We start from the raw sequence: 12,566 nt of genomic DNA, 5'->3' as shown, positions 1-12,566 counted from the left end.
TCACTGCGAGGAGATGCTGGATTTCCTTGAATCCAAGATCAAGGGAATCCGCTCCGCGGTCACTTCCCCTCCAACTTCCACCCACCACCCACCCTTCCCTCCCACACTCCGACTCCTACCCATCCTCCCCTACACACCTTCGTACCCGTTTCCCCACCCTCTGTCACTGAACTCATCCTATCCCTAAAACCAACCACCTGCTCCCTTGACCCCATCCCCACTCCACTCCTTATCTCCCAGCTCCATTTTCTTGCCCCACACATCACTGACATCATAAACCTGTCCCTCTCCTCTGGCTCTGTCCCCATTCCATTAAAAACTGCCATCATCACGCCCACCCTGAAAAAACCCTCCCTTGATGCGTCGCAGCTATCAAGCTACCGGCCCATCTCCAACCTCCCCTTTCTCTCCAAGGTCTTGGAAAGAGTTGTCGCCTCCCAACTGCGCTCTTTCCTCTCCACCCATTCTCTTTTTGAACCCCTTCAGTCAGGTTTCCGTGCTGCTCATAGCACAGAAACTGCCCTGGTCAAGGTCACCAATGATATCCTGACTATCTGTGACCAGGGCTCCCTCTGTCTCCTCGTCCTCCTCGACCTATCGGCAGCATTCGATACGGTCGACCACGCTATCCTACTCCACCGCTTGTCCTCCCACCTCAACCTTCAAGGCACTGTCCTTGAATGGTTTAGCTCTTACCTTTCCCACCGTCTTCACTTCGTCTCAACGAATGGCTTCTCCTCCACCCCCCGTACTGTCTCATGTGGTGTCCCTCAGGGCTCTGTCCTCGGTCCCCTCCTCTTCACCCTCTATATGCTCCCCCTCGGTGACATCATCCGCAAACATGGGGTTAACTTCCACATGTATGCGGATGACACCCAACTCTACCTTTCCTCCTCTACTCTCAACTCCACGACCACCGATGTCCTGACAGCCTGCCTGTCCGACATCGAGTCCTGGACGAGAGACAACTTTCTTCAGCTCAACGTGCGAAAAACCGAGGCCCTCCTGATTGGCTCACGTCAGCGCCTCCGCACCTCAGGCGCTGACACCATCAGCATCCAAGGCTGCACTCTCCACCTCTCAAAGCCAGTCAGGAACCTCGGCGTTTTGTTCGACCCTGAGCTGTCCTTTCTCCCTCACATCCGCACCACAACTGGCACCGCCTTCCATCACCTCCGGAATATCGCCAGATTACGGCACTACCTCACCCCTCACGCTGCTGAAACCCTGGTTCACGCCTTTGTCACCTCAAGGCTGGACTATGGGAACTCTCTCCTCGCCGGCCTTCCCGCCACCTCCCTCCACAAGCTGCAGGTCATTCAGAACTCTGCAGCTCGTGTACTGTCCCGCACCAGGCTTCGGGACCACATCACTCCCACCCTCGCTCGCCTCCACTGGCTCCCCATCCCCCAGAGGATTGATTTCAAGATCCTCATCCTCACCTACAAGGCCATTCACGGCCTTGCTCCCTCCTACCTCTCCAACCTACTATCCCCCTACCTACCTGCCCGTACCCTCCGTTCCTCTGGCTCCGGTCTGCTCCACGTCCCCCGCCCCAACCGCCCTACTATCGGTGGTCGGGCCTTCAGCCTCTCAGCCCCGAGGCTCTGGAACTCCATCCCCCAGTGCCTTCGCCTTGCTTCCTCCCTTTCCTCCTTCAAGGCCGGTCTCAAAACCTTTCTCTTTGACCGTGCCTTCAGCTCCCCTCTCGACTCTCTTCCTCCTCCTCGCTCCCTCCCTTCCCTCCCCTCACCCTGACCATTTCCCCCCTCCTCTCTCCCTCCCTTCCCTCCCCTCACCCTGACCATTTCCCCCCTGCTCGGGTCATGACCCAACTGTGCAGCGCCTTGGGACGTCCTCCTGACGTGAAAGGCGCTCTATAAATGGAATCTTGTTGTTGTTGTTGTTGTTGTTGAAGGACGAACAGGAGGCTGGAGCCGGCCGAGCAGAGGCAGCGGGTGGTAGAGTTGGGGGGTGAGCAAATCGGATAGGTAGGGAGGTGCGAGGGCATGAAGGGCATGAGGGCACTGAACAATTCAAAGCAATGCCATTTTTTTCCCAGGTGTTCTGCATGAAAACCCAACAAGTAGTAGCTGAGGCAGAGGAGCTACATATTCTGTTCTTCCTCTTGGTAAAGCAGACCAAACGCAGATGTTTTTGTAAAGGCATATCTGCAATGCTCCAAAACACTATCCTGTGTGAAGGTCTGTATATAAATGAAAGTTGTTGTTGTTTTGTCTGTCAGTGGGGTATTAGATAATAATAATAATAATAATAGTAATAATAATCCTTGCATTTGATATAGCGCTTTTCACGTCTTCTAGATGTCCCAAAGCGCTTCACAGGATATACTGTAAAGTGAATTGACTGTATATTTGTGGGCGAACGCGGCAGCCAATTGCGCACAGCAATGACCCACAAACAGTTGTGGATTGAAAATGACCAATTTATTATTGTTTTGTTTTTTTGGACGGATTATTATTAGGGGAGTGGAGTAAGGAAACTTGCCCAAGGTTTCGCCCTGTGCCTGGAATTGAACTCAGGTCTCTCACTTGCAAAGCGAGTGCTCTAACCACTGAGCTACAGGACTCCACAGTCCTGTATTACAATATTGAATTTCAATAGATATTGTAATTCAAGAGGAAAAGATCACATTTTCAGTGTTTGGATTTATAACAGGTCTTTATTTGAATCACTGAACGATAAGTCCAAATATTATAATTCAAAAGTTACATTCTGCATACATTTCATTGATGGCAACAATCCAGACATAGAAGCTGATTACTCAGACTGGAGTGCAGGCTGTCACTCAGATAAAAGCATGATTTAGTGCAGTGAGCTGAAACTAAAGATTGATGGAATAAGGAGGAAAGCTTTGTGTTCACGATATTTCCAAAATGGAATTCTAAAACTAGACATTTCATGGTTTATATTCATGTTCACACCAGATGTTTGCCCACAGAAAAGGAAAATGTTTGCAAAGTGGTTACTCGGTTGGGGCTGCAACTAATGTGCATCATTATGTAAAAACAGGGACTAATTTGCAGCATTTTTTACCAGAATTTCTCCATAGAGTAATCTGAATCATAAACATGTCACTCCGACCTGTGCAACCCTGCTCTGGAAATAAATTGCTTCGAGGTGGATTTGCAATAGATTGACAGGAATTCTAACGGGATTCTTAAGGAATTACAGTAAGAAATACCATAACGACAGCTTTAGAATCTTAAGATATATGTACGCATAGTAATTAGCTAACTTGCAGAATTACTGCAATGAATTACTCTATGTGAAAAGCACTGAGACCATAGGAAAAAACATCTAACATCTGTGATTCCAATCACCATTAAATATTAAACCCCAAAGCACAATAAATGTCATAAATTAAAATATTTATAAAGTAATTAAAATACTACATTGCGTGTGCTTGTGTTGATTTATTTTCCTATGAAACAAGTGGGGAACAATTGCTAAACCAATGCTATTTACACACAAGTCCAACACTTTTTAGTTCCCTCTGCTTTCAAATTTTGCTTCACTTTCTCCATCAGAACATCTGCAAAATTGACTGCTGACCAAAATTGACCAAATAAAAATCATTTCTTAATCTTAAACAGAAAGTAATGTAATCGTACTAACCCTTGGTTCAGGCACACGGGAAATGGGTCTCAGTTTGTTTGTAAGTATTCCATCCTTGGCAGCTAATGCTTTTTATTCTCTGCCTATCAATAAATGTACTGACCTAAGCCACATGCACTTAATCCCTAGATAAGCAAACATTACAATGGTGGTAAATTTAACAGCAAATAGAGATCAAACCCAAAATTGTGCTGTAGTGTCTATATAATAATAATAATAATAATAATCCTTGCATTTGATATAGCGCTTTTCACGTCGGGAGGACGTCCCAAAGCGCTTCACAGAATAGACTGTAAAGTGAATTGACTGTATATTTGTGGGCGAACGCGGCAGCCAATTGCGCACAGCAATGTCCCACAAACAGTCAGGGATTGAAAATGACCAATTTATTATTGTTTTTGTTTTGGAGGGATTATTATTAGGCCGTGTGGAGTAAGGAAACTTGCCCAAGGTTTCGCCCTGCCTGGAATTGAACTCAGGTCTCTCACTTGCAAAGCGAGTGCTCTAACCACTGAGCTACAGGACTCCAAAAGTATGAGACTGATCATCCAAACAAATATCTTTAAAATTAATAAAACACTGTTTGAATCATCATCTTGTCTGTTCAGGAAGCCACTCAATAGCTTTTAAATTGAAATACAATAATTATGGTTATCAATTTATTTGTTTCTGTTCAAACTAGAGTTACATCTTGCAGAACTTAATTCTTTCACACAGTTGGTGTACCAACATTTCATTGATTGAGTTACTGCGTATCAAACAGGTTTATAGAAGAGGTAATTCTTGAGGAACTTTGGCAGTGGTAAATCATTGATATAGTTTAATCTTGTCACACCCAGACATCTTCGAATGAGAAGCCGACAAGCACTTTGAAGTATCCTTGGATTTGCTGCAAAACACAATGTGAATCACTTAAATAAAAGATACAGGATATGTTGTGGTTTTGATGGAGAGGCATCTCTGATTACAATAAAAATAAAATAATAATCCTTCCATTTGATATAGTGCCTTTCATGTTGGGCGAATGTCTCAAAGTGCTTGACAAGATTTACCGTAAAGTGTAGAAGCTGGGTGTTTTGTAAGCGAACACGGCAGCCAATTTACGCACAGCAATGCCCCACAAACATCCATGAAATAAATTACAAATTTTATTTGGAAGATTGTTGGCCATGACACTGGGAGAAACTCCCTTCTCTTTTTTGATTGTACTATGGGATCTTTATGGTCAACAGGCAGAATGGATATCAGTTGAATTAGTTGAAAGGACAGCAACTCCAAAAATGCAGCACACCCCCAGCACTGAGCGTCAGCCTTGACTATGTGAATTCAGAGTTCTGGCAAAGGTTATAAACCCACAGGCTTCTGACTCAGAGGTGAGAGTGCAACCAACAGGGCAAGGCTGACTACAATATGTAATGGGTGATCTACAAGCAGTGAGGTTGAAGTAGATTATGAGGCACAACAAGATATTTCTGGTAATCAAATTAGATACTTTTGTATATGCAATACTCCTAGACTCTTCCTGTGTGAAGGGCTCTATATAAATGCAAGTTGTTATTGCTGCATATTAGAATTTTATGTACTGTGTGTCACTGAGTTTTCTAACTGAAGACTATTCTTATGTAGCAGAAATGACTTCCCATGGGCAGTTGTAACATTAAAATCACCAGTTAAAGACATCATGCTGCAGCATTCATTAGTTTCAAATACACTTTCATGGTATAAATTTAATGTTACGGCTGACAACAATGTTTCCTTGATACGTAACACTATTAAAACTATCAGAGGAAACTGTTCATTGCAATGGAATGTTTTAATAGCATTGAGAGAATACAGAGGAGGGCAAGCAAAATGATTGAGGGGATGGAGGGATTGGACTATGAGGAGTGATTAGATAAACTGGGCATGTTCACACTGGAGAAGAGCAAGTTGAGGGGCGATATGATTGCGGTCTGTCTTTAAGATTCTGAAGGGAATAGATAATGTAGACCGTGATAAGCTGTTTTATCTTATACTGAACAATATAATCAGAGGACATGGCCTGTGATTGAAAGGGGATAAATTCAGAACAAATTTGCAGAAACACTACTTCAGTGAGCAAGTAGTAAACTTTATGGAACAGGCTCCCTAGGGAGACAGTGGAAGCAGTAAATGCTGTTTGTTTTAAGAACAAATTAGATAAGTATCTGCTAGAAAATAATATCTTGGGACACATGTCAAGAGACTGCCAGGATAGTGGAAGGCAAACTAGATGGACCTTGGTCTTCTTTCGCCTAGCAAATTCTTATGTTCTTAAGATAAGGGCTGTGGAGCACCAACACACCCAATAATATATTCGGAAATTGAAGACAGGTGGGTTAATTCCCCAGAAGATTAATATTAAGATTCTCGTCATTACTGTCAAATGGCATGGCGGCCTGCCTTTGCAACCTTCTGTGATCTGACTTCCACAACTACTCCCACTGCTCTACCATCTTAGTAGGCCTGCTTCTTACTCCTCGCCGGCTCCCCCTCACCATCAGCAGGCAGGTTTTCAGTCACTTTGCTGCCATCCTCTGAACCTCTCCTGAAATCCCTCTGCCTCTCTGCTTTCAAATCCCAGTTGGAGATCTATCACTTTGACCATCTACGCATAGCTGAGTTCAGGCTTATACTTAGTCTTTGGGGACATTCTCCCTAATTGGATGACACTGTATTTGTATAAATTGTTGTTGTATGTTGAAGATCAGTCAGTTTGACTCAATTTACTGGTATGGATCTTGCTTTAAAAAGAGGATTCTCACCAATAGGGCACATTAAAATAAAGGTGTTCAGTTCTAGAGCACTCTTTGTATTGTTGCTCATCACGAGGGTAAGAGATGTGATTATGGGATCACAATTTGATGCTATCACCACATTGCACATTTACCAATAGAGCTTGAAACAAAAGCACCAGCTATGCTTTTCATATAATGTTTTACAACAAAAATATCATGTCCTCCCACATCCACACACACGCAGACACATATACACACACCAGTTTGTTAAGTAAATCCTGAAAATGCAAACGTACCTCTAGCCATTTGGAAGTAAAGTGCACAAGGATTATTCAAAATCAAATGGCTATTCCCAAGGGTTTCGTTGCAACTGAATAAACTCAAATCGGCTCCAAACTCCACCAACAACTTTGCAAATTCTTCCCTACAATTCATCTTCACTACTGCATCCAGAAGGCTTGTAGCAGAACTTGGTAGAGGACGCTATAAATGTAGTAATCAGAAATATTATTGGCCCATTTACCTTCAACACAGTAGGAGACCATTGAATCCAATGTATACACATATATAAATCCAATGCAATGTGCTAAACTGTAACATTTTAAAAACTTAGTGCAGGTCAAGAGGAACATTGTTTTCGCAGAAATTGCAGACCCCCATTACAAAAGAGATCAACACGCACACAAGTACTGAGCTGCCACATTCACCTTCAAAATACAGTCACTACACTTTATAGTAAGTCCTGTGAATTGCTTTGAGAAAAAAATGTCTGATTTCCGATTGTCAGGTCCCTGCTGACGTCACTTGTTGTGCACTACACAATACACAGGAAGTGATATTATCTGACAACTCAAATGTCAGCGATTTTTTAGTATGTGCTGGAAGCTGGGTGTACTCAGCCTCTGGTATAGAGTGGGTGCACAGTAAACCCACGTTCTAAGTGAACCTGTGCTAAACCAGGGTGAGTACTTGCGGGGCTAGTTCTAATGTTAGCGCCAGCTCTGATTCACTGGGCCATTAACATTGATGAATTTCAGAAATCGTAGAGTTCCATTTACCAAAATGAACTTTACTATCAAATTCTGCAAGGACTGTTAACCAGTTACATTATGATTAACATCATGAAGCATCTCTGTAACAAATAATAATAGTAAACCTTACATTTGATATAGCGTCTTATCAAGTCTTCGAGACATCTCAAAGTGCTTCACAGAATATACTGTAAAGTGAATTGACTGTATTTTGTGGGCAAAACGTACCAGCCAATTGTGCACAGCAGTGTCCCACAAACAGTTGTGGATTCGGTGACCACTTTATTATTTTTTTTTGAAGGAATTATTACCCCCGGAAAAGTGATCCGCTAATCGACTAACAACCAGGTTAACTGCAAATTAAAATGCTTTAAGGTTGGATGAGAAATTGATTTTGGTCACAGGACTTTAATGTTGATCTGGCAAGGGCTCAACACTGTTGTTCCATTAAAGTTAATAGATTTTTCCACCACTATCCTCATAAAAGGTCTTCAGTTTTATCCCCAAACAGCTGTGCGTCTTATTTTACTAAATTTGAATAGAAACTTCAAATTAATTTTCTAAATGAGATTCCTTGCAGCACAGCATATCTGTGCAGGCCAGACCCTACACTGCATGGATAGCCAGATATAAATATTGGAATTAATCAACATTTGCAACATATACCCAGAATTTACAAATTGAACTGCATAATAATGATGACAGACGCACATCTTGTTCCTTATAAGTTTTTCAAAGCAGTGCAAAAGAGCACTTGAGTTTCACACAATTTTAAACCTGAATATCTAATAAATAAAGCAAATAAAACTAGACTGACCTCTCCATAGAAACTCTGCAATCTGTTGCGTTCATCTAGTCGCTTGCAGTTGAAGTTTGGGTTTGCACCACTCTGGAGAAGCAGTTTGAAACAATCTAGTTTGTTGTATGAAACACTAATATACAGTGGGGTATTGATCAAGGTATTTGGGTACAACTTTGGAGACAAATGAACTGCAGAATTTATATCTGCTCCATGGTTGATCAGCTCTCTCATGATGTCCACTTCCCCATCCCGGGTAGCAAAAAACAAAGGAGTGCACCTATTGTGAGCACTCCCATTGGGTTTGGCAGCAGCCTGTAACAGAATTTGTATGCAGTTTAAGTTTCTATTCACTGCGGCAATGTAAAGAGGCGACTGTCCCCTGTCATCCACACAGTTTACATTTGCACCTTTGTGAATGAGAAACTTGATACAGTCCACATGTCCCCCTATTACAGCTAACAGTAGTGGTGCGCAAGGAATGGATCCTCCAGACCAGATCAAGTGTCTGTCAATGTTTGAGATCAGCCCACAATCATCAATTAAATGTTTCAATGTATCCACATCTCCTCTGAAGGCGGCCTCATGCAATGAGAGTGGGATGTCCTTGAAGATCTCCGAATTGGCAAACCAGGTCACCTGCTTCCTTTGCATTTTTGCAACAGATTGGAAGAGCTGGTATTCGTGTAGTAGTTTGTGACCTGCTCGTTCATTTGCTTTTTCATACTAAGTGTTGCGGAGCAGTGTTGAACATCCTAAAAATAAAAGAAAATATTGGTCTTCTCACTGGGTGAATTTTTTTTACAAACTTATCTGCATTAATAATAAAACATGAACCTGGAACAATCTCTCATTTCATTGTTCCATGGTCAACTGCAGTGGTGTGAAATGTTTACCACAAAGTCCGATTTGAGTCCTTTAAACTTTGGGTTCATTTTCCTTTGGCCTTCAGTGCAAAGTACTATACTTATTTGACACTAAAGACATCAGCTGTTATCACATGTATCATACATAACTGCTCGTTTACAAACTCATAAAGCAGAGAAAAGCTCAGCTCTTTGTCACTTGTTACAGATTTTTCAATCCAATACAAGCTGCAATGGCTGGTTTGCTGCCTCAAGGCTGTTGGCTTCATAATTGGCCAACAATTACAGCAGATCCATCAAACTTTGATCATACTCTATTTATAAGCAAATTCTCAAAAATAAACAAAGTGACAAAATACCGAAAAATATCTGAAAACGATTTAACTAGAGGAATATAAACTCACTGTGAAATGTATCATGATTACTGTTAAGTGGATTGACTGTGTATTTTGTTGGCAAATCACAGCAGTCAGTTTTAATACTACAATGTCCCACAAAAAGCCATGGAGTGAGTGATCAATTTTATTTGGGAAATAATTGGCCAGGACACTGGGGAGAAACTCCCTTCTGTTTTCAGATAGTGCCATGGGATCTTTAACGTCCACCTGAACGGGAAGACGGGACCTGTTTAACGTCTCATCCGAAGGACGTCACTCGGACAATGCAACTCTCCACCCCAACACCCCAGTGCTGCACTGCACTGCACTGGAGTGTCAGCTTAGACTATGTGATTCCAAGTCCTGAAGTGGAGCTTGAACCCATAACCTTCCGACTCAGAGGCAAACGTGCTACAACTGAGCCAGGCTGACACACATATTGATTTGATCCGCGCCTGGGGAAAAACATGCTTAAAGGAGCGGTGAGGAACGAGCAAAACGCTGAGAAATAAATGAGTAATCTCAAATTAAAACCAGAAAACTAAGGAAGTCAGTGTTTACAGACCAGGAATGCCATGGTGTTCATATTAGTGTAAATTCACCCTCGCCATTTGAATGGCAGCAAAAGCCACCCACTGGCCAAGTGGGGATAGAGAGAGGCAACAGCCAGTCAACAGTGGGGGGTGAGGGCTGGACAGGGAGGAGAGCAGGAGCTCAGCGTCTGGCACCGGGTTCAGGACAACATTGGGATTCAGCTCAACAAACGTCATTAGTGTTTGGCTACGTGGCCGCTGTCTGTCTGTGTGTGTGTCTCTCTCTCTCTCTGTGTTTGTGTCTGTGTGTGTGTCTGTGTGTTTCTCTGTCTATGTGTGTGTCTCTGTGTGTGTGTCTCTCTGTGTGTGTCTGTGTGTCTCTGTGTGTGTGTGTCTCTGTGTCTGTCTCTGTGTGTGTGTGTGTCTCTGTGTGTGTCTCTGTGTCTCTGTGTGTGTCTGTGTGTCTGTGTGTGTGTATGTCTCTGTGTCTGTGTGTGTCTGTGTGTGTCTCTGTGTGTGTGTCTGTGTGTGTGTGTCTCTGTGTGCATGTGTCTGTGTCTCTGTGTGTGTGTGTCTCTGTGTGTGTCTGTGTGTGTGTGTGTTTCTGTGTGTGTCTGTGTGTGTGTGTGTGTCTGTGTGTGTGTCTGTGTGTTTCTGTGTGTGTCTCTGTGTGTGTGTGTCTGTGTGTGTGTCTGTGTCTCTGTGTGTGTCTGTCTGTGTGTGTGTGTCTGTGTCTCTGTGTGTGTCTGTGTGTGTGTGTCTGTGTGTGTGTGTCTGTGTGTGTGTGTGTCTCTGTGTGTGTGTGTCTGTCTCTGTGTGTGTGTCTGTCCCTGTGTCTCTGTGTGTCCCTGTGTCTCTGTGTGTCCCTGTGTCTCTGTGTGTGTCTGTGTCTCTGTGTGTGTCTGTGTCTCTGTGTGTGTCTGTGTGTGTGTTTTGTTCGACCCTGAGCTGTCCTTTCTCCCTCACATCCGCACCACAACTGGCACCGCCTTCCATCACCTCCGGAATATCGCCAGATTACGGCACTACCTCACCCCTCACGCTGCTGAAACCCTGGTTCACGCCTTTGTCACCACAAGGCTGGACTATGGGAACTCTCTCCTCGCCGGCCTTCCCGCCACCTCCCTCCACAAGCTGCAGGTCATTCAGAACTCTGCAGCTCGTGTACTGTCCCGCACCAGGCTTCGGGACCACATCACTCCCACCCTCGCTCGCCTCCACTGGCTCCCCATCCCCCAGAGGATTGATTTCAAGATCCTCATCCTCACCTACAAGGCCATTCACGGCCTTGCTCCCTCCTACCTCTCCAACCTACTATCCCCTACCTACCTGCCCGTACCCTCCGTTCCTCTGGCTCCGGTCTGCTCCACGTCCCCCGCCCCAACCGCCCTACCATTGGTGGTCGGGCCTTCAGCCTCTCAGCCCCGAGGCTCTGGAACTCTATCCCCCAGTGCCTTCGCCGCCTCCTCCCTTTCCTCCTTCAAGGCCGGTCTCAAAACCTTTCTCTTTGACCGAGCCTTCAGCTCCCCTCTCGACTCTCTTCCTCCTCCTCGCTCCCTCCCTTCCCTCCCCTCACCCTGACCATTTCCCCCCTCCTCTCTCCCTCCCTTCCCTCCCCTCACCCTGACCATTTCCCCCCTGCTCGGGTCATGACCCAACTGTGCAGCGCTTTGGGACGTCCTCCTGACGTGAAAGGCGCTCTATAAATGGAATCTTGTTGTTGTTGTTGTTGTGTGTGTGTCTGTGTGTCTGTTTGTGTCTGTGTCTTTGTGTGTGTGTGTGTCTCTGTGTGTGTCTGTGTGTGTGTGTCTGTGTGTGTGTGTCTGTGTGTGTGTGTGTGTCTCTGTGTGTGTCTGTCTGTGTGTGTCTCTGTGTGTGTCTGTGTCTCTGTGTGTCTCTGTGTCTCTGTGTGTGTCTGTGTCTCTGTGTGTGTCTGTGTCTCTGTGTGTCTGTGTGTGTCTCTCTGTGTGTCTCTGTGTGTGCCTGTGTGTGTGTGTCTGTGTCTCTCTGTGTCTGTGTGTGTCTCTCTGTGTGTCTCTCTGTGTGTGTCTGTGTCTCTGTGTGTGTCTGTGTGCGTGTGTGTGTCTGTGTGTGTCTGTGTGTGTGTTTGTGTCTGTGTGTGTGTGTGTAGCAGCTCACCCTCTGCTCAGACTCAGGCACCAATTCCTGCAGCAAAACAAACCCCCAAAGGCCCTGTCCCCCCCCCCGGGCAGTGCCGGGAGACAGCGACATGATACCGCTCTGTCTAATCTGTTGTTATTGTTTATACGTTTGTATTTATATTGATATTAATACACAATAAATCACAGTCAATACAAACCTCACCCCAATACCGGGCAGCGAGTGTTGCCATGGAAACAGAGCTGGGCCTCCCCCCCCCCTCCCCGCCTGCTGACAGCACTAACTGTCACAGCCCCACAGCCATAGCCCCGCCCCCACAGGCCCCGCAGCCCCGCCCCCACACAGCCCCGCCCCCATAGCCCCTTCCCCACAGCCCCGCCCCCCCCACAGCCCCGCCCCCCCCACAGCCCCGCCCCCATAGCCCATCCCCCATAGCCCATCCCC

The 12,566-nt window shown here is 45.1% G+C and overlaps 1 protein-coding gene across 4 annotated transcripts; it reads right to left on the bottom strand.

The window, feature by feature from the left end:
* Positions 1-2,666: 2,666 nt before the first annotated feature.
* On the bottom strand, positions 2,667-12,387 carry LOC103183945 (ankyrin repeat and SOCS box protein 1-like). Of its 4 annotated transcripts, none has more exons than XM_007901709.2 (4): positions 12,322-12,387; positions 8,244-8,980; positions 6,692-6,878; positions 2,667-4,528 (listed from the first exon to the last, which is right to left on the bottom strand). In XM_007901709.2, exons 2-4 carry the CDS (start codon positions 8,877-8,879, stop codon positions 4,395-4,397), a joined length of 957 nt encoding a protein of 318 aa, XP_007899900.1. In that variant the 5' UTR covers positions 8,880-8,980; positions 12,322-12,387; the 3' UTR covers positions 2,667-4,394. The 4 variants fall into 4 exon arrangements, with proteins under 4 accessions (XP_007899900.1, XP_007899903.1, XP_007899901.1 ...); XM_007901712.2 differs by having other exon boundaries at positions 4,160-4,528; positions 12,327-12,387; XM_007901710.2 differs by lacking the exon at positions 12,322-12,387 and adding an exon at positions 12,141-12,197 and having other exon boundaries at positions 4,160-4,528.
* Positions 12,388-12,566: the final 179 nt, after the last annotated feature.

This window comes from Callorhinchus milii, unplaced genomic scaffold (genome assembly GCF_018977255.1).
Source record: "Callorhinchus milii isolate IMCB2004 unplaced genomic scaffold, IMCB_Cmil_1.0 Scaffold2, whole genome shotgun sequence".
Classification (NCBI taxonomy): Eukaryota; Metazoa; Chordata; class Chondrichthyes; order Chimaeriformes; family Callorhinchidae; genus Callorhinchus; species Callorhinchus milii.
The sequence above is the reverse complement of the archived record's forward strand: the minus strand, read 5'-3'. Positions and strand labels throughout refer to the sequence as shown.